Here is a 22,183-nt window from a genome sequence, read left to right on the forward strand (position 1 = left end):
ATTGGTGGACGCACTAGTTGTGGCAGTGCAGGAAACCTTAAAACTTGAGGTTTTACCAGCAGAGGCAACTGAAGCAGAGATTCCTTTTGGTACTAATAAGCCCATCAAAACGGTGACGGTTTTTCCTGTACCCAAGTGTTTCGGTAATAAGATTAAAGGAGAATGGGAGCATTCTAAACGTACCTATTACTATTTCCAAGCGTATTGCTAGACGCTATCCGTTTGAGGAATCCATCATTAAGAAATGGACGGTACCACCAGTGGTGGATCCACCTATTTCCAGGCTGAATAAAGCCACGGTTATCCCAGTGGAGGACACTTCGTCCTTTAAGGATCCGGTGGATCGAAAGATGGAAGCAGAGTCCCGCACCATCTTCTCTCTGATAGGGTCAGCATTTAGACCAGTAATTGTTATTGGTCTAGTTCCCAGACACTTACGGAATGGGCGAGAATGGTACGCCAAGACCTTAGGGGAAAAGATATTCCCCAGGAGACATCTGATTTGATGGAACAGATTATACAAGGGCTACAGTTTATCTGTGACGCAGCCTTGGACACTACTCCCCTATTAGGGCATGCATCTATGTCAGCGGTCATCCTCAGACGTGTGCTGTGGTTAATATGCTGGTCAGCTGACCTAGGTTCCAAAAAGACCTTGACAAATCTCCCCTTTCAGGGGAATCGTCTATTTGGGGCCAACCTAGATGAAATCATTAAGGATGCCACTGGGGGCAAGAGCACTTTTTTGCCACAGGCTGCTAAAGCTAAGGGACCTCGCAACAAGCGAGGACCTTTCTTTACCGCCCATAAAGGGCGCCCGGCTGGAACAAGCGGGAAAGGCAAGACTCCTCCAGGAGGGTTCAAGAAGGGCTGGTCGGACAAACAGAGGACCAACCCAGCCAAACCCGAAGCAAAGGAGTACACAGCCTGAAGGTGCGCCCCCACCCGGTTTCAGGGTGGGGGGACGTTTTCACCGGTATTCAGGACATTAGATCGATCATCAACCACTACTACCGGTGCGATTCTTCCCTTCCAACATTTAAGTACTACAGGAAGCGGTAGTTACCGTTCCCTGAATAGATCTTTTCCTTTACCTTTTCCTAAGATTAGTCCCTATACCTCACAGGAATCGGATCTGGTTGACCAGATAGGCCAAGAAGCCTCTAGTCGGGTGACTTCGGTCCCTGAGGTTCAACCAGAAAAGATCACCCTTCCTGATAACAATCAGGTATCTGATAAATGTGTGGGAACAGAAAACGACCAGACTTTCTCAGGTGGTCGGGGCCAGATACCTCTAGGGACGCCTGGTTCAGATCCAATCAGCGCCAGTGGTCCTAGAAATTCTAGGCTGGCCTCGTCAAGCCGGCCTGGCCGACTTGGACATGCTAGTCGCAGACGTTCCGTGGGAACTTCGTCTCAGGGAGTGTCTGTGGTCTCAAGGACCAATTTACCATCGTGCTTTACAGTCGCTGGTTTTAATGGCCTGGCCATTGAGACCCAAGTACTGAAGGACAGAGGTTTGTCTACTTCAGTCATTCCTACCCTTATTAAAGCAAGGAAAGCGACTTCCAGCAAGGTCTATTATCACACATGGAAGACTTATATTGCATGGTGCGAATCTTTAGGATTTCCTCCACGTACCTATTCGGTGACTCGAATATTGGCCTTTTTGCAACAAGGGGTTGAGCAGAAGCTAGCCTTGAGCACCATCAAGGGTCAAGTTTCAGCATTAGCAATCTTCTTTCAGAAGCCTTTAGCTACCAAGTACTTGGTGCGGAATTTCATCCAGGGGGTGCGGCACCTGGCTCCACCAGTCCGCGCGCCCTCACCGCCCTGGGATCTTAATTTGGTTTTGTCGGTTCTACAGAAACCTCCCTTTGAAAACATCAGGGAGATTCCCTTGCTTACTTTATCCCAGAAGGTGGCCTTCTTGGTGGCTATCACTTCTGCTCGCAGGGTGTCAGAACTGGCTGCATTATCATGCCAGTCCCCATACCTAGTGATTCATAGGGATAAGGTAGTACTTCATCCTAAGCCATCTTTTCTTCCTAAGGTGGTTTCAGATTTTCATCTGAATGAAGATATTGTACTACCTTCCTTGTGTCCTCAGCCCAAGCATCATCAGGAACATGCGTTGCATTCCTTAGATGTGGTTCGGGCAATCAGGGTATACCTGAAAGCTACGGAATCATTCCGTAAGACGGATTCACTTTTTGTGATCACGGATGGCCCCAGAAAGGGTTTGCCTGCATCTGCCGCGACCATTGCCAAATGGATTAGACAAACGGTGGTACAGGCTTATTCTATTAAGGGTCAGAGTCCTCCGTTCCCTGTTAGGGCGCACTCCACTCGAGCGCTCAGTACTTCCTGGGCCTTTCGCCATCAGGCGTCAGTGGTCCAGGTATGTAAGGCGGCCACCTGGTCGTCGGTACATACCTTTACAAAATTCTATAAAATTGATGTGACGGCATTGGCGGATGCCTCATTTGGCCGCAAGGTTTTGCAGGCCGCAATTTGAGGAGACCGGTGGTCTACCTCGAGGGTTTTTTTCTGTTTGAAAAAAAAAAAAAAAAAAAATTTTTCTTTTTTGTTGAGTCTCATCATTAAGGATGAGCATTGTAAACTTCTAGTTGGCACCGGTTGGGCCTTCTAGATTGGGATTTGATTTTCATTTTCCCACCCCTCATTTGTGATACTGCTCTGGGACGTCCCGAAGGTGCTGTATCACCGAGGACTACGTCTGTCAATGAGCGCTAGAGAAAAATGGATTTTTGTAAAATCTTACCGTAAAATCCTTTTCTCTTAGCTCATTGACAGACGTAGTCCCCGCCCCTCTGTTTTTTGAGTTGGGTTAAAATCTCTAAAGACTGCTTTTTCACATAACTGATTTGCTGAGGCAGAGAGAGAGAGGATATACCCTCTGGGACTGCCCCTAGGGTGTGGCCAGAGCTTTTTAATTTCCTGTCTAGTCCTGCTCCTGTGGAGGCAACATAACCCGAAGGTGCTGTATCACCGAGGACTACGTCTGTCAATGAGCTAAGAGAAAAGGATTTTACGGTAAGATTTTACAAAAATCCATTTATTTCAGTCCTGTGTTCAGAAGGTTGCCAGGAGTTTTCATAAAATCCAGTTTTATACATTCATTTCTATTTTATATACTGAAATATGTTTAACCCCTTCACACCTAAGGGTAAAACAAATCTACATACGTAAGCTCAATTTTTCAACTTTTACTGACGTGTACAGTAAAACTGTACATATCGTCACAACTACTTAGTGTAGCCAGGTGATTTACACCTTTGTTTTTTTGTTTTTTTATAAGGACAAACTGGGCTTACTTTTAGTTGTATATGGTAATGGATAACTCCTTTTTTATTTTATTTTTTATCAAAGGAAAACTGCCTCAAATAGTAAAAATAAAAAAAAAATAAAAATTTCTCTTTCGTTTGACGGACACAGCTCCTGGTATTCATAACCATTGGGTTATACTGCCCCCTACAGGAGTAGGACACTAGGAAGGAAAAAATTCTGGCTATACCCATGGTCAGTCCCAGGGGGTATACTCCCTCTCTCTGCTATAGCCACTCAGTTTTTTTTCTGCCTAGTCAGGAGTCAGGACCTAGTTCCTTGCTGGAATCTTTGGTCCTGGTCATTTTTTCTTTTTAGATAGAAATTTTTTTCTCCTGCGAGATCTACAATCAACTACTGGGCTGAATAATCTAGATCCAGTGGTCACCGCAGTCTAGCCAGCGAGTGCGCAGACCTCAGCTCCACGCTAGGTCAGCCGCGTCCTAGCCCCACTGGATGGGGGCTGGCCTGCGAGTCAAATACCTTGCGAGGTCGCATACAATCAGGTCTTGGCCCAAGTCGCAGCGTTCCTCCTGGCCGACAGCTCCCCCATTTCAATGGAGAGAGGTTCTGTTTGGAGCGGTGTCCCTCCTTCCCAAAGGCAACCCCCCTCCCTTGCTGAGTCCCTTATCCTGCCCCCCCTTCCGCATACGCTGGGGCTGTTTGGGTGTCTCTGGCCACTTTCCTGGGGTGGGGGCAGGGCGCTGACTGGCGATGGGCGCTGGGAGGGTGCACTGCCAGCGACCGGATGTTTGACTGTGTGGGGCAGGGTGTTGTACCTGGTGGGGGCTCCTGCCAGGGCTCCCCAGCCTGCCTGGATTTGTCCTTGAAACCTGGTCTCCCAATCCTGGCTCCCTGTATGCCTTGTGGTGCCGTGATTTTGTTGTAGCTTGTGTCTTCTATACACGGAGGCCATGTTTGTGTAGTCAGGCAGCCATTTTACTGTGATTTGCCATTGAAAACAGCGGCGGCCATGACAATGGAGCCCTCAGGGCGTCGATTTCGGCGGTGGGAGCCCTTCCTCATCCCCTGATGCTGACTCCTGGATCATTTTACTCCCTAATCGTCGCACTTATGATGCAGATTATCCTGCGGGTGGTGATTCTGGTGGGGTCCTCTCCCTCTCTGCTGAGGATCCCTGGTGCTTTGTGCCTGGCGTCTGGGTGGTGCTACCAGCGTGGTGGAGGTTGTCCCTTGGCAGTGTCTTACACTTTTTTGTGGGGTCCCCCTGGTGACTCATGAAGTCTTTGGAGTGCATTTCCCGCCTGATCCCCTCTAAGGCTGCGGGGCCCTCCGAGTCCCAACCATCCATCCATGCACTGGCATCAGTACTTCAGTCCCTTTTGTTGCAGGTGGAGGTGGCTTGCAACAAAAGCTAGCAAAAAGCGCCCCCCACCTTCCCCCTGCCTCATCTGTATGATCAGAGCCTGAATTTGATTTGGCCGCCGCGGATGTTGGTCACCATGCTGGGTCTGTACCCCACGCGCCTGCACGTCTGCGACCGTGCACGAAAGGCGCTGGTGGATGCACTGATTGTATCTGTGCGTGAGACCCTGAAGATGGACCTATCTGAAGCTGCGACAGAGGCGCAGGTACCCTTTGACACTCACAAGCCATCCAGAGCGGCAAAGGTATTTCCTTTCCCTACCTATTTTGACAGAATTGTCGCTAAAGAGTGGGGACAACCAAAGCATCCATGTGGGGTCCCTAAGCGCTATACCATTTGAGCAGTCCCTTTTTAAGAAGTGGACTGTGCTCCTGGTGGTGGATCCTCTGGTTTCCAGATTAAACAAGGCAACCATGATTCCGATTGAAGAGACCCCGGCCTTTAAGGATCTGGCTGCCCAGAAGGCAGAGGCTTTGGCCCGCCATATGTACACTCTCTAGTTGGTTCCGCAATGCGACCGGTATTCACCATTGCTCTAGTGTCGCAAACTCTAACCGAGTGGGCTAAGCTCTTACGCCGTGACGTGACCCCCCCCCCCCCCCGCCTTTGCCGAGCTGGCGGACTAGCTGGTCCAGGGGCTGCAGTTTATCTGTGATGCCTCTTTGAATGCGGCTCCCCTGATGGCTCGCCTCTCTGTTTTTGACAGTGATCCTTTGGCGTGTCTTTTGGCTCAAGTGCTGGTCTGCAGACCAGACTTCTAAAAAGGCCTTGACTCATCTTCCTTTCCAAGGAGATCGTCTGTTTGGAGCTACCCTGGATGACATCATTCGAGGTCTCACAGGGGGGGAAGAGTACTTTTCCTCCCGCAGGCTACATAGGGCAGGGAACCTTGTCGTTGACATGGGCACTCCTCAGCTCAAGTTTTTTTTCGTCCCTTAGCTTGACTGACAAGGGCTTAAAGACTTTCATGACCTCTTCAGGAGGATCCAAACTAACCTGGTCTGGCAAGCCAAGATCAGGCTTCTCCAGACCCGTGGACAAGGTTTCTTCAGCATGAAGGTGCACCCTCACCTGTATCGGGGAGGGGGGGGGGTGTCTTCACTGGTTTCCTGGCCCGTGGACTTCCCTGGTACAAGTCAGGGTACACAAAGTCATTCGGTCCAGCTACAAGATCGAGTTTAGCTCGGCAAGATTTTTTCCTTCCAACTTGCGCCTGTCCCCAGACCGCTTACAGGGCCTGTTTGGGGTGGTACAAGACCTGTTCCTTCAAGGGGTGATTGTCCCGGTTTTTACTCAAACCTGTTCACAGTCCCCAGGAAGGGAGGCAAAGTGTGTCCAATCCTGGACCTCAAGGTGCTAAACTGCTTTGTGCGGGTACAGAAGTTCAGAATGGAGTCCATTTGAACGGTGGTGGCATCCCTGCGTCGGGGATTTCCTTGCCTCTATCGATATCAAGGATGCTTCCTTTCACATTCCAATATGTGCCAGTAAACAGCGTTTTCTCCTCTTTGCTGTGGGAGAGGAGCATTATCAGTTTGTGGCGTTACCCTTTGGTCTCGCCTCTGCTCCTCAGGTCTTCAAAAAAAATGTTAGCCCCGGTGCTACCCTTGCTATACCAACGAGGGGGTCGCGGTACTGGGCTACTGGGACGATCACCTTCTGTGAGCCGAGTCTCCCTTTGCTCTGGTGGACAACCTGGAGATCACAATACGAACTCTGCAGGAGGTCGGCTGGATTCTGAACTTTTCAGAAGTCTACTCTGGTTCCATCCATGAAGCTGGACTATCTGGGCCTGACTGGACTAGGCCTTAGCCAAAGTGCTCCTTCCATTGGACAAACTCCTAGAATTGCAGGCTTCTGTCCAACAGATGGTCGTCCCTCCGGACTTGCATGCGGGTGCTGGGCCTGATTGTGTCTACCTTTTTGAGGCGGTTCTGTTTGCACAGTTACATACGTGGTCCCTGCGATGGGAGATTCTGACCAAATGGGACAGTCTCTGGAAAATCCGATCCGGCTGAGTTGGGGAACGAGGGAGTCCATGATGTGGTGGCTTCATTCCCTGGCGCTTCGGCTGAGAAAATCCTTCCTCCCCTTGTAGTGGACAGTGGTCACCACGGATGACAGCCTGTCCGGCTTGGGAGGCGTCCTCGGCAAGTATTCTGCTCAGGGAAACCGGACGCTGGAAGAGTCCAGAACACCGATCAATGTCTTGAGACTCCGAGCGATCAGACTGTGTCTGGATCATTGGACGGATTGTCTTCAGGGTTGTCCAGTGCGCATTCAATCGGACAATGCGACGGCCGTGGCTTATGTCAATCATCAAGGGGGCACAAGAAGTGTCCTGGTGGCTCTGGAGGTAGCCGGCTTTCTAAGGTGGGTAGAACGGTTCGTTCCAGCCCTCTCTGCCATACACGTTCCTGGGGTTAAATATTGGCAAGCTGATTATCTCAGACGGCAGGCGTTGAACTAGGTGGAGTAGTCCCTTCATCCGGAGGGGTTTCATCAGCTCAACAGGTGCAGAGGTTTGTAGCTCGGTCAAGGGATCCTCTGGTAGACGCCACAGACTTCAGTGTCGGCTAATTTACGTCTACCCTCTTCTCAGGATTCTGCCCAGACTTCTACGCAGGATCAAGGCAGAAGGGATTCCGGTCATCTTAGTGACTCCGTGCTTGCCTCGCCGGGCTTGGTACGTCGATCTGGTGCGGCTGGTTGCTGACATTCCTTGGAAGCTTCCTCTCAGGGAGTATTATCTGTCCCAAGGGCTGATCTTCCAACCTGCTATACAGTCACTGGCTTTGACAGCTTGGCTGTTGAACACCAGGTGCTGAAATATAGGGGTTTATCTGAGTCTGGGATTTCTACCCTGTTGAAAGGTAGGAAATCTACTTCTAGGAAGATCTACCATCGTATGTAGAAGATGTACATTGCGTGGTATGAGTCTCTTGGGGTTTCTCCTCGCTCCTTCTCGGTGGCTCGGGTCTTAGCCTTCTTTCAAGGGGGGTTGAACAGAAATTGGCCTTGAGTATCATCAAGAACCAGGTGTCGGCCTTGGCAGTCTTCTTCCAACGACCTGGTGGGTACCTTTTCTTCAGGGTGTCCGACATTTGGTTCCTCCAGTGCGGGCTCCGTTGCTGCCTTGGAATCTTAATTTGGTGCTTTCAGCTCTGCAGAAGCCTCCTTTTGAAAATATTCGGGAGATTCCCCTGCTAATGTTGTCCCAGAAGGGGGCATCTTTAGTGGCTATTACTTCTGCGCGCAGGGTGTCGGAAGCGTTATACTGTCGTTCACCCTACCTGGTGATTCACAGGGATAAGGTGGTTCTTCGCCTCTGTCCGTTGTTCCTTCCAAAGGTTGTCTCTGATTTTCATTTGAATGAAGACATTGCGTTGCTTTCCTTGTGTCCAAGGCCTAAACACCAGAAGGAAATTGCCTTGCATGCCTTGGATGTGGTCTGGGCAATTGGGGTGCACCTGGCAGCTACGGAGTCTTTCAGGAAGTCTGACTCTTTGTGCTCACAGATGGACTAAAAGGGTCCTCTGTGACCATTTCCAGATGGATCAGACAGATGGTGGTTCAGGCCCTTTTCCATTAAGGGTCAGGTTCCTCCTTTCCCTGTCAAGGCACACTCTACTAGGGTGCTTAGTGCCTCCTGGGCCTTCCGTCATCAGGCGTCAGTGAGGCAGGTTTGCCTCACTGGCTGGTCATCGGTGCACACTTTTATAAAGTTTAAAAAGTGGATGTGTTTGGCATCTGCGGATGCTTCCTTTTAGCAGCAAGGTTTTACAGGCTGCTATAGGGAAGGAAACTCAGGGGCGGGCTTACAGTGACTGATCACTGTGATAGCCAATCAGAGGCTATCACAGTGATCAGGTGATCTGGAAACCGACAGCCCCAGTCGTTAGTACAAGACCCGGGGCTCTCAGTGAGACTCTGGTGCTCCCAGCACAAAGGGAGGTACGCATGTATGCAGCCCCACGGAAAAAAAAAAAACCCACTTCAGTGAGGCTGCATATGTGTGCAGTCGGCGCATAGGGGTTAAATGGTGAAATGTTGTGGGATTTCTAGTGCTTGAATAAAAACATCAGTAATCCTTCTTCCTCTATGTCACAATATTCTTTTCCCTCAGGTATGCATCCATTCGCTCAAATTTAGAAATGTTTGGCTGCCTTTTAGGGCTCATTCACACTTCTGTAATTAAAGAGCATATGAAAAAAAAAAAAACGTTGTGGTTGTAAGTGGCAGGCAGCAAGGGGTATGCATACATGCAACCCCTTCCAAATCTCTCTCTGCTAAAGCCTAGCTATCTTGGTAGTCAACGCTTCAGCACTTACTGATCATGCAGAAGCTTGCCTGCCCCTTACTGCTTTCTCTGCATTCCTACTGAGCAGTGAGACTGCTCATCACACTAATGGGCCAATAGGAATGTGAGGGGAGGGTGTATCAGAATTGCATACTAACAGCTTTTTCTAATTTTATTTGATGACAGGGTCTCTTTATATTCTTTGGTGGTAAAGTATGACAATAGCAAGAAATTATAAAATATATATATATATATATATATATATATATATATATATATATATATATATAATATACACAGTATCTCACAAAAGTGAGTACACCCCTGACATTTTTGTAAATATTTTATTATATCTTTTCATGTGACAACACTGAAGAAATGACACTTTGCTACAATGTAAAGTAGTGCGTGTACAGCTTGTATAACAGTGTAAATTTTCTGTCCCCTCAAAAAAACTCAACACACAGCTCACAACTCACAGCCATTTATGTCTAAAACGCTGGCAACAAAAGTGAGTACACCCCTAAGTGAAAATATCCAAATTGGGCCCAATTAGCCATTTTCCCTCCCCTGTGTCATGTGACTCGTTAGTGTTACAAGGTCTCAGGTGTGAATGGGGAGCAGGTGTATTAAATTTGGTGTTATCGCTTTCACTCTCTGATACTGGTCACTGGAAGTTCAACTCTGAGGATCTGAAAAAAAGAATTGTTGCTCTAAATACTGTAAAGATGGCCTAGGCTATTAGAAGATTGCCAAGACCCTGAAACTGAGCTGCAGCACAGTGGCCAAGACGACTATACAGCGGTTTAACAGGACAGGTTCCACTCAGAACAGGCCTCCCCATGATCGACCAAATAACTTGAGTGCACATGCTCAGCGTCATATCCAGAGGTTGCCTTTGGGAAATAGACTTATGAGTACTGCCAGCATTGCTGCAGAGGTTGAAGAAGTGGGGGGGTCAGCCTGTCAGTGCTCAGACTATACACTGCATCAAATTGGTCTACATGGCTGTCGTCCCAGAAGGAAGGCACTTCTAACGATGATGCACAAGAAAGCCAGCAAACAGTTTGCTGAAGACAAGCAGACTAAGGACATGGATTACTGGAACCATGTCCTGTGGTCTGATGAGACCAAGATAAACTTATTTGGTTCAGATGGTGTCAATCGTGTGTGGCGTCAACCAGTTGAGAAGTACAAAGACAAGTGTGTCTTGCCTAAAGTCAAGCATGGTGGTGGGAGTGTCATGATTTGGGGCTGTATGAGTGCTGTTGGCACTGGGGAGCTACAGTTCATTGAGGGAACCATGAATGCAGACATGTACTGTGACATACTGAAGCACAGCATGAACCTCTCCCTTCGGAGACTGGCCCCAGGCCAGTATTCTAACACGATAATGACCCCAAGAAGCTGAGGGTAAAGGTGATGTTCTGGCCAAGCATGTCTCCCGACCTAAACCCTATTGAGCATCTTTGGGACAGCCTCAAATGGAAGGTGGAGGAGTGTAAGGTCTCTAACATCCACCAACTCCATGATGTCATCATGGAGGAGTGGAAGAGGCAACCTGCGAAGCTCTGGTGAACTCCATGCCCAAGAGGGTTAAGGCAGTGCTGGAACATAATGGTGGGCACACAAAATATTGACACTTAGGGGTGTACTCACTTTTGTTGCCAGCGGTTTAGACATTAATGGCTGTGTGTGGAGTTATTTTGAGGGGACAGCAAATTTACACTGTTATACAAGCTGTACACTTATTACTTTAAAGGGTGAAGGGTGTTCTCACTTTTGGGAGATACTGTGTGTGTGTGTATATATATATATATATATATATATATATATATATATATATATATATATATATATATATAATATACAGCTCAGCCTTGCATGGTATTGTTTGTCAGAAAGATCATTTTCCGTTACTTTGTGTGTTTCCTATTAGAATAAAGAGGAGGTGATGGCGGTACGGCTGAGAGAAGCAGACAGCATGGCCGCCGTGGCTGAGATGCGTCAGAGGATAGCGGATCTGGAGATTCAGGTGAGACATTTGTACGATAAGTTTCCTAGATCTATGACAATTTCCCACATTTCCAACAGATCATAGAGCTAAGATAAATATATGTCATCCACAAGTGATTGAGCCATTGATTGTTCATTTAAAGAATATACAATCTTTGTTGGTGATTCTCTTCACAGCTAGTACTTTTTTTTTTTTTTTTTTTATAACACTTGAAAAAGGAAGCGAGGCACACCACATGCAAATGTAGTCAGCAAAACCTGAAAATCAGGTCATTATTTATTTTCTTTGTTAAAAAAAATAAATTCCTGAAATTATGAATCTTCACAAATCCCTTCAGTAGGCAGTTGTTGGGAAGCAGTGATTGTGGTATGGCACTGCTGCTACTGCTCTGCTTTCAACCACCTGCCTATCTTTAGTCTTTCGCTGTAAGTGCAGAATGATCATTCCTTAACCACCTCCTTCCCAAGCCTATTCTGACACTTCACTCCTACATGTAAAAATCTACTTTTTTTGTTTTGCTAGAAAATTACTTGGAACCCCCAAACATTATATTTATATTTTGTTTAGCGGAGTCCCTATAGAATGAAATGGTGTGTGTTGCAATCTGTCATACGGTATTTGAGCATCGGTTTTTCAAATGCAATTTTCTTTATCCTACATCATCACGGGACATAGAGCTGGTAATAATGACTATCTGGGCTATACGCTACCTTTAGGTGATTGGACACTGGCAACCAATAGAAAGGAAGTTCCTCCCATATAACCCCCCCCCCATACAGGAAGAAGCTCACTTTATTTACCAGTGTCTTGAAGGTGGTGGTCATGGCTGTTAAAGCTCTTCAATCCTAAGAATGATGTCCCAGTTTAGGGGCATTCTGACCGTATCCAAGCGCTAAAAGGATGGTACCCTGAAGAAGAACCAAGGTTTTGCCTGTAATGTGACCCATCTGGGTGCTGGACCCTGATAAATGAAACCCTGGTTATTTATTATCCCAAGGAGTTTTCTAGCAGGGTGCTCTACAGGTCTGAGGGTGTGGGCCCCATTAAAAAGGGGGAACCAGTCCCCGAAGGTCCAATGACTGACAAAGCCCAACGTGATGGGTAGAGTTTGGGTCCTTTAGGAATCCTGCGGCAGGACTGGTAAGTTTTCCCTCTCTTTTTTTAGAAAAAAAAAAGAGCTGTCATTCTTGTCTTTCTCCCAGTGGCCACTGGGGGCAGTGTACTGTTCATGCCCTGTGTACTTCTCAGGAGTATTGGACTGCAGTGTCTCCTCCAGCCACTGGAGGGCGCAGGTTTCGCTCAGTATGGCCTACTCCAGGAAATAAAAGGGCGGCCATTTTTGGTGGACCATGTGGGCTAAAGGATCAGCAAGGCCTCTGAGACAGAACTTCAGCCCATGGCTACATTTCTATGGGAGAGCTAGGTGACCAGTCAAGGCATAAAGGTATACTTGTAAACTTACTGCTTAATCCGGGGGGCTTGTACAACTGTCTGTCGATACACCCCTGTACGAGTATCAGTGCACTTTAAGGAGTTATGTCTCCAGAATAGTGTGCATTTGGTCTGCAGGGATTTATTTTTAGGCTGTTTTGAAGCAGAATTAAGGCTGTATTGGAGCCTATATGCTTGGTGTATCCTGCAAAAATCAGTTGGGGCCAATAGCAGTTGATCTGGTGCAGCATAGCAAACATGTTCATGCCTGCTTACCTGCATAAACACATGCCTGCTTACCTGCATAAACACATGCCTGCTTACCTGCATAAAATACATGCCTGCTTACCTGCATAAAATACATGCCTGCTTACCTGCATAAAATACATGCCTGCTTACCTGCATAAAATACATGCCTGCTTATGTGCATAAACACATGCCTTCTTGCTTGCATAAGTGCGTTATTTCATAGGCGAGTGTTTGCATGGGCACATGCTTACTTACATACATGTTTGCATAAATTCATATTGCATAAATGCATGGCCATGTGTTTGTATAAGCGCGTTTGCATAAGCACGTGTTTGCATAAGCGCGTCTTTGCATAAGCGCATGGTTGCAAAGACGCATGTTGGCTGGTCCTCAGCAACCTAAGCAAGGGGAAATCTCTTCTGCCTGTGACCTGGAAGGTAGTAACCACAAATGCCAGTCTTGTCAGCTGGGGAGCAGTCCTGGAGGAAATCTCCTATCCAGGGAAGGTGGTCTCAGGTAGAAAAGGTTTTACCCATCAGCATCTTGGAGGTCTGAGCAGCCCGTTTGGCGCTGGTTTCTTGGACAACCAGACTGCGGGGTTGTCCTGTCAGGATTCAGTCTGACAACGCGACTTTGGTGGCTTATATCAACCATCAGGGTTGAACCAGAAGCCAATCGGTGCAGAAGGAGATGAACCACACCCTGTCTTGGTCAGAGAGACATGTTCCATGTCTGTCAGCAGTTTTCATCCTGGGGGTGGACAACTGGCAGGCAGACTTTCTAGGTTGCCAGCAGTTGTTTCCAGGGGAGTGGTCCCTGCATCCTGAGGTATTTCAGCTGATCTGCCAACGTTTGGGTACTCCCGATGTAGATCTATTGGCGTCCAGGTTCAACAACCAGCTCGACAGGTTTGTTTCCAGAACCAAGGATGCGATCGTGATCAGAATGGATGCCTTAGTGATTCCTTAATCTGATCTATGCGTTCCCTCCGGTCCAGCTTTTGCCTCGTCTGTTGAGCAGAATTCAGGTGGAGGGGGAAGCCTGGTATCCTAGTGGCTCCGGCTTGGCCCAGGAGATCTTGGTACGTGGAAATCGATAAATTAGCAGTAGGGGAGCCATGGTTGCTTCCATGTCATCCAGACCTGCTCTCCTAAGGTCCCATGTTTCACCCTACCTTAGGGCAGCTTGATTTGACGGTTTGGCTATTTAAGACCAGAATCTTAATAGATTGTGGAGTTTCTGGTCCAGCTCTGGCTACGTTGATAAATGCCAGAAAAACATGATAGGGTCTGGAGATCCTAAATTTCTTGGTGTGAATCCAAGAGATGGCTTCCTTAGTAAGTATGTCATTGGAATAATTATTTTCTTCAAATAGGAGTGGACTTGAAGCTGGCATTGAGAACCATTAACCTCCCTTAACCTCTATTGGTTGCCAGTGTCCAATCACCTAAAGGTAGCGTATAATCCAGATAGTCATTATTACCAGCTTTTTGTCCCACGATGTACTCCAAGAAAAGGATTTTACAGGTAAGTTGAAAGAAAAATCCTTATTTTTTGGGGGGAAAAAAACACTGTAAAGTTAGTCCAATTTTTTTGTATAATGTGAAAGATGTTACGTCGAGTAAATAGATACCTAATATGTCACGCTTTAAAATTGCGTCTGTCTATGGAATGGCGGCAAACTACGGTGCTTAAAATTCTCCATTGGCGACACTTTAAACGCCTTTATCGGTTACCAGTTTAGAGTGTTATAGGAGGTCTGGTGCTAGAATTATTGCTCTCACACTGATGTTCATGACAGTGCCTTACATGTGTGGTGCGATCACTGTTTACATATGCGTGCTGGAGTAATGTATGCGTTCGCGTGTAAGCACGGTGGGACAGTGGCGCTTTTAAATTTTATTTATTTTATACAAACTTTTTTTACATTTTTATTTTATTTTTTTTGTACAAACTTTATTGCTATCACAAGGGATGAACAACAACCCTTGTGATAGCATGGACTGTGACAGGTATTAGACCCCAAATCTCTCCTCTGGCCCCCCATACAGCGGTCAGATCAGCTGCTTCTCTGGTGGTCAGGTAAACAAAGGGTTTGAACCAGAAGTGACGAATACTCGTCACTCCCGATTTCCAGGGTTACAGAGAGAGGGGAACGATGTCAGTTCCTCTTTCTCCGTCCCAGGCAGCCATCGCCACCGGCCGCATCGGTCTCAGCCTCTGAGATGGGACCGAAGAGTCGGGACCCCCTTCTGCCACCCGCAGAAGTGATTGGGTGGCTAATTAGCCACTCAGATCACTTTTGCCTGAAAGGGTATCGCCGGCGGAAAACAATGGTACCGGGATGATGCCTGTAGGTGCAGGCATCATCCCGGTATAACCACTGAAACCCAAGGACATACCCAAGGTGGTAAGGGGTTAAAGGGTAACTTCACTTTTGTGGGGAGAGGGGAGCAAATAATAAAAAAACAAGCCATATTGTAATTGAATGTTATCCTAAAAATTATCTTTCCTTTTACTGCTGTAATTTTGCAATATTGCAACCATACACCATTTGGTGTACAGAACATCCTCCGATATGTCATTTCCTGCTTGTGTGATAAATTGTGGGATAAATTAGAAAATTGCAAGTGCATCAGCTGAATAATAATGAAAAAGTCACACCGATTCAATCTGCAGGCAACAAAAATCCGTGCAATGTACATGATCACCCAGTGGGGTTTGTTTGTTTTTTCTCAACAAAAGTGCAGTTACTATTTAACCATTTAAGCCCCGGAAGATTTTACCCCCTTCCTGACCAGGTCCTATTTTGCGACTTTAACGGACAAATGCGCGGTTGTGCGATGCTGTACCCAAATGAAATTGACGTTCTTTTTTTTTTCCACAAACAGAGCTTTCTTTTGGTGGTATTTGATCACCTGTGCGATTTTTTTTTTTTTTTTTTTGATCATGTGCTATAAACAAAAAATGAGCGACAATTTTGCAAAAATAATATTTTTCTCATTTTTTTATATGATATTCCCCAAAAAAAATGTAAAAATCAAAATTTTTTAATTTTTATTTAACACTTTTGGGGGTACCAGTGACATTACTACAGTAATCAGTGCTATACATATGCACTGTTACTATAAAAATGACACTGGCCGGGAAGGGGTTAACTTTATTTGAGAAGGAGGGGTTAAGTGTGTCCCTAGGGGCGTGCTTCTAACTGTGATTGGATGTGTCTTGTGATGTAACAGCAGAGATCAACAGTCCTACATAGCAGGACCGTATGATCTGTGCTGTTACTCAGGGGAGAATGACAGGCGGCTTTGTTTACATTAGCCGCCTGCCTTTCTCCCGGCGTAACCAACGATCGCGAGTGTCCGGCGGAGATCGGGTCCGCCGGTCACTCGCGCGGGGGGGGGGGGTCTGTGAGCGAGCGGGAGCGCGTCTCCAGCGGCGCACACTCGCTCCCTAGAGCCATAGACCTACGTCACTTTGCCTGTGAGGGGCTGACTGCCAACGTAAATCGTCATTAGGCAGTCGGCAAGTGGTTATTAAAGTCAAGCTCCAGGGAAAATAATTGCAGTGGGCCTCCCCTTCAGGATTAAATGCTCATTGATGCCCAGGGTACCTTTTAAAAAAAAAAGCAGGAATACTTACCTTACTCTTCACTCCCACAGGATGCTCTTTCTGTGACTGGTCTCCTAAACCCACTTCTCTTCGGTGCTCTGTAAGTCGCAGACACTCTGATGTCATTACATACAATGCAGAACCAGCAGTCCAGCATTGTAAGTAAGGACACCGAGAGCTTACTCACATCCCCCTTTGTCCGAGAGAGAAGGAGAGTGCCGGCTAGAAGGGATGGGGCAAGCATTACTGCTTTTAAATGGTAACCTAGACAAAAATTACCATTTAACCTTACATTTTGGGGAATGTAAGAGTAACGGGAAAAGTTCTGCTTTAATTTAACCACTTAAGCCCCAGCCCTATTTCGGACACTTTTTGTTCACAAGTTAAAACCAGTATTTTTTCCTAGAAAACTACTTAGAACCCCCAAACATTATATATATTTTTTTAGCAAAGACTCTGGAGAATAAAATGTCGGTCATTGCAAAATTTTTTGTCACGCGGTATTTGCGCAGCGGTCTTTAAAACGCCATTTTTTTAGAAAAAATTAGAAAAATCACATTTCACTGCATTTAAAAAATACTAAACAGTAAAGTTAGCCCATCTTTTTGTATATTCTGAAAGATGATGTCACGCCGAGTAAATAGATACCCAACATGTTACGGTTTAAAATTGCGACCCCGCCCCCGTGGGATGGCGACAAACTACGGTCAATAGAGATCCTAATCTGCGACGCTTTAAATTTATTTAACAGTTACCAGTTTAGAGTTAGAGTGTAGCTCTTTTTTTAAAATTATTGCCCACGCTCTGGCGATCGCGGCGATACCTCACGTGTGGTTTGAACAGCGATTTCATTCGCGGCTCGACTTGCGTATACCTTTTTTTTGTGCGCGAGCTAACGGTGACGGGGGCGGCTAAATTTCTTTTTTTTTTTCCTATTTATTTTTTCTTTTTTTTTTTAACTTTATTACAGGTTTAAAAAAAAAAAAAAAAAATCTGATCACTTTTATTGCTGTCACAAGCAATGTAAACATCCCTTGTGACACCAATATGTAGTGACAGGTACACTTTATGAAGGGATCGAGGGTCTAAAAGACCCTAGACCCCTCCACTACACTTCCCTGTATGCAAAACGCAGAAAACGGCATTTTTGCATACAGCAGTTTTTCAAATCTGCCGCCTTTTGCAGCACAGTAACCTGGAAGTGACGTCATGGACGCCGCCTCCGGGTTACGTCATCGGAGACCCGATCGATGCCGTTTCCGGCATTCATCGGGACTCCATCCAGCCGGCGGACGTGCCGGCTGGGTGCTCGGGGCTCCCGGTGGGACGGGAGCCCCGAGCAAAGCCACGGAAGCCGGGTAACGATCGAGCTGCTCCCGAGCCGCATCGATCGTTACCGACGGAAAGCCGACCGTCGGCTTCAAACAACGGTACCGGGATAAGTGGTTATACCGGGATAGAGGCATCATCCCGGTATAACCACTCAAAGTCAGCCGACGTAGATCTACGTGGCTGGTCGTTAAGTGGTTAAGACTCTCATTCATGTGCTGTACGGTGCATCAAATGGACATACAAAGTTATCTAACTGGATGACTGACTTTTATTAAAGTGGTTCTAAAGCCTAAATTTTATATTTTTACCAAAGTGATTGTAAACCTTAGACATGAAATATAAACAAAGCATATCCCTCTATAGTGTGTAATTGTTTCCATTAAGAGCATTAAGTGTCAATTTTGTCTGCTGCTTTGTTCCTCTGCTATCGGCATGAATCTCTTCTGACAAGTTTTCCTGACCGCAATAGAAAAATGATGAAAAGGGAGGGACCTCCAGTAGATTGACAGCCTTAGCTTTCTTCCTGTATGGAGGGATTTGTGTCTCTTTCCTCCAATCAGCTGTCCGAGCTCTCCTCACTGAGCTCTGCAGTGTGTAACATCAGCTCTCCGCCCCCTTTTTTCTGAACTCTCAAACAAGCTTTAAAATTCAACACTTTGAACAGATGTAGAGAAGAAAGGGAAGCAGATAAACAGGTACAACCTATGTATCAGGATTTGTTTAATCTCTGTGTAATGCCTAAGGCCAGTCACTTTACTGGGTATATGTAAGGGTTTACAACCTTCTTAATGCATTCCCTGCAGTAAGTTAAAAAATGTTTTAGTAGTAATATTGCACCCCCTCACCTTATACTTACCTGAGTCCTCACTTGAACCTGAGCTGTGCCTACCTGTAGTGGCTCTCCCTCTTCTCACAGGCTTTGCTGAAGCAGTGGGTGCCATTGGCTCCCGCTACTGTCAGGCAGCTCCTGAGGAAGCAGGGGGAGGAGCCAAGCCGCGCTCTCTGTGTCTATGGCATCGCGGCTCGAGATCGATTCTGCAGGTGTGCCACAATAGGAAGCGGCTTCCTATAGTGGCACACCAAGAAAAGGGGCCAGGAGGGGGGAAACCAGAAGAAGATGATCTGGGCTGCTATGTGCAATTCTATTGCACAGTGTAGGTAAATGTAACATGTTTGTTATTTATTTAATTCAAATTTTACAGTCACTTTAAAGTCCTTTATGGCTGCTCACATCAGGGGCTGACTGGCAACTTTCGGCCCAGGGGGCAAGTACAAACCAGAGGTCCATGGTGCAGCGACTTGACTCCCCTCCCACTCTCCCTCTTCCAAGCCTCCTCCTGTCCTCTATTTCAGACTGAAGGTCCGCTCCAGGTACTCTCTACTCACCAACCAAATCTGGGTTCTGACCTGGCCAGCAGGGGGCAGTTGGGGCGAGCTGGGACAGCTTGGTTGGGGCTGTCTGGGGGGAGGAGAGCCTCCAGTGCGGCATGGAACAGGCCTCTGCTCAGTCACAGTTTACACCATCTATGCTGGGGGGGGAGGCCTGCGCTCTTTCTTTGTCTTCATCCCGCACTCAGTAGGTCAGAAGTGGGGACTTTTTACTTCACCAGGAATCCTTTAGGCATGTCTGTGGTAGAACTGGTGCAGCCTTTTTACGGGGCATCAGAGCGGCCCGGGGGGCAATTGCTCCCTTGCCCAGTTCTCCTCTGGCTGACATGCTATACACACGGTGACAGTCATCGATCTCTCCTCTTTCATCTCCTGTCTTTGGGTTCCTTTCACTCTGTTACACTAATTTCTCCCACCTACCCTAGTCTCATTTCTGACATTCTCTTGACGTTATCTTCCAGAAAGAAGAGGGGATGATCCAGGGAAAACTAAATGACTCCGACTTTTCACAGTACATCCGAGAACTGAAGGATCAAATTGATGAGCTGAGGCACGAGGTGAGCACCTTGAGAAACCTCCAGAGTGGAACCAGATAGAACCAAAGTATTTGGCAGATTAACAGTAGCATATTCTTCTGTGTGGGTTTCTATACTCACTGTATATGAGTAGCAGACAAGCTGTAATTGTCAGTGGGAAGCAACAAAAATCTTAAATACGGATTGCAAAGTTCTTTCAGCCAGATGGTCTTGTTAGAATGCAATCATAAAAAAACAAAACAAAAAAAAAAATCGGGCTTGTCGAAGAGAAAGCAGTTATTTGAAATTATGCACTTTACCATTGAAGGAAAGATATTCTCAAGTGAAAAAAGCTTTCCACAGTCAAGTAGTTATTGGATCTCACTAATTATGAAAGTTCTCTTTGAACTGATCTAGTATCTGGATAGAAAGCACAATAAGCCAGTCTAAACTGACCAGTCCCAACTTGCCAGGTTTCATGATTATACTGGCAGTAGACTAAGGGTCCTTTCACACGGGTATGTCCGTTTTTCCTCCCATCCGTTTGTAGATGAAAAACGGACATAATTCATGTCAATGGGATTGCGGATGTTAGCGGATGACCATCTGCTGACATCCGATTTGCGTCCTTTCCGTTCAGTCTCGTTTTTTGGAAACGGAAGAGAACCCTATTTTTCTTCCGTTTAAAAAATGGAACGGACGCAAAAACGGATGTCAGCGGTGTCATCCGCTGACATCCGCAATCCCATTGACTTACATTATCTCCGTTTATCATCCGCAAACGGATGGGATGATAAACGGACAAACGGAATGGACCCTCCAAAAGTGCTTCCATGTCCATTTAAAAAAAAAAAAAAAAGTCACCGAGCGGAGGAAAAAACTGAAAGGACCCATAGGGAGATTGGATGTGCAGACACAATTTGACCCTCTGATGGTTGGCTGTGCCATGAAAATTTAGTGTGTGGGTAGGTGTGTACCGCGCTCAGGAAAAATTGAATAAATAGTAACTGAAATAATAGTGAACTTAAATGCAGCTGTTCAAAATGGTAATGACCAAATCTGTTAAAGTGCAGTGCAAATACAGCGCAAAGATAAGTGAAAAAACTAATGACAATATTAAAATTTCTAGAATGCAGCTGTTCATAAATAGTGGTAACCCAAAATTCACAAATACGAGAAAAATAAATCACAGCGCAAACAATAGTGAATCATGTATAATAGTTAAGTGATTACGTTCTACTCAAAAAACTCATAAAGTGCACCGTGCAATTATGTGCAAAAAATGGGGTGTAGAAACCATGTAAACGTATACTATATAAATAAAGTATATAAATATAAAGTGCCAGTCCAGATGTAATAGTTCTTTAAGATCTCAGTAGATGATAAGATGTACACAGTCCCAAAAAATATCTCACGAAAGTGCTGGAGTGCCAGGAAGAAAGTGCACAAAACATGCAATCTTTTGTGGTGCAGTGAGCAAGTGCCGGACCTCCCCCTTTGGGTGTTCACTTACCGGACAATGGTGACCCCTATGCTGTATAGCAATAGAGATCGACAGGGCTTATGTCCTAGTAAGGAACCGGCTATCACAACTCCTCCAAGGCGAATGTATCTCCACAGATGTAAATGCCCCGATACATGTATTGGAGAAAAGGATGCTCATATAGTGTAAATCCGATATAAGGTTTTTATTGTGCAAATAATAAAAATAAACTCACATTTTGTTGCTAAGTTAAAGGCATATATGATAAAATTCTCGTCCTTCCTGGTAGCTGGTGCCGCTAGAACGCCCCGTGGTTTCAGCGTGCGTTCCACCGCACCGGAAGTGACGTATCGCTAGGACGTAGACCGGAAGTGCGTCGACGCGTTTCGCCCTCCTCTTCCGGGCGTCTTCACAGACGTATTTCCGGTCTGCGGCGATGGGCAGTGTTTAAGTATTGCTCCATCTGATTGGCAAATGATGAACTTCCTGTTCCTGATGGGTGTATGCGGCTTCATCTCCACCCAACAGGAAATACTGGAGCCGCCATATTTCTATTTCCTCGTCACAATAAACAAATACAAACATACAATAGTTTCTAAAATCAATGAAATACGGGCCAAAGTTTTACAAATATGCAGCTTAAATATACAACAGGACACTTATCAAAAAAACATGGTAATGGTTTTTTGTTTTTTGGGGCAACAATCGACCATACATTATCGACATCCAAAAGACACCAAGTGTGTTGATTTTTTGGTCCTCATAACACACATTTCCATTTTTTCAATTTCCATTACAAATATGTGACAATTGAAGAAGAATGGAATATTAAATGGAAAATATATTACCCTAATTAAATATTCCATTGTGGATCCCTATTAAAAACACATAAAATATATAAAAAAATATAAAAATGTAAATTCAATAATTATTCCAAACTTAGTTAAAAATCATTTTAAAATATTTTAAAATATTTTAAAACGTAAAAGAGCATGGGGGACTAATTTGGAAATTTGTGTTACCAGTTTGACAGAAAACAATTTAGGTCAAATTCCACATTCAATCCTTCAGGCTGCATAGTTTTTAATAAAAAAATCCATTTGCCCTCATTCTGTGA

General features: G+C 45.9%; 1 protein-coding gene across 1 annotated transcript in view; it reads left to right on the top strand.

Moving 5' to 3' along the window:
- The window catches only part of EVI5L (ecotropic viral integration site 5 like), a 147,270-nt gene that overhangs the window by 111,982 nt on the left and 13,105 nt on the right, over positions 1-22,183 (top strand). Inside the window, exons 18-19 of the mRNA XM_082253297.1 lie at positions 10,975-11,070; positions 19,530-19,625. Of these exons, the coding sequence (XP_082109423.1) occupies positions 10,975-11,070; positions 19,530-19,625 (192 nt within the window). The remainder of the gene's footprint in view (positions 1-10,974; positions 11,071-19,529; positions 19,626-22,183) is intronic.

This window comes from Pelophylax lessonae (genome assembly GCF_965119305.1).
Source record: "Pelophylax lessonae genome assembly, chromosome: 4".
Taxonomy (NCBI): Eukaryota; Metazoa; Chordata; class Amphibia; order Anura; family Ranidae; genus Pelophylax; species Pelophylax lessonae.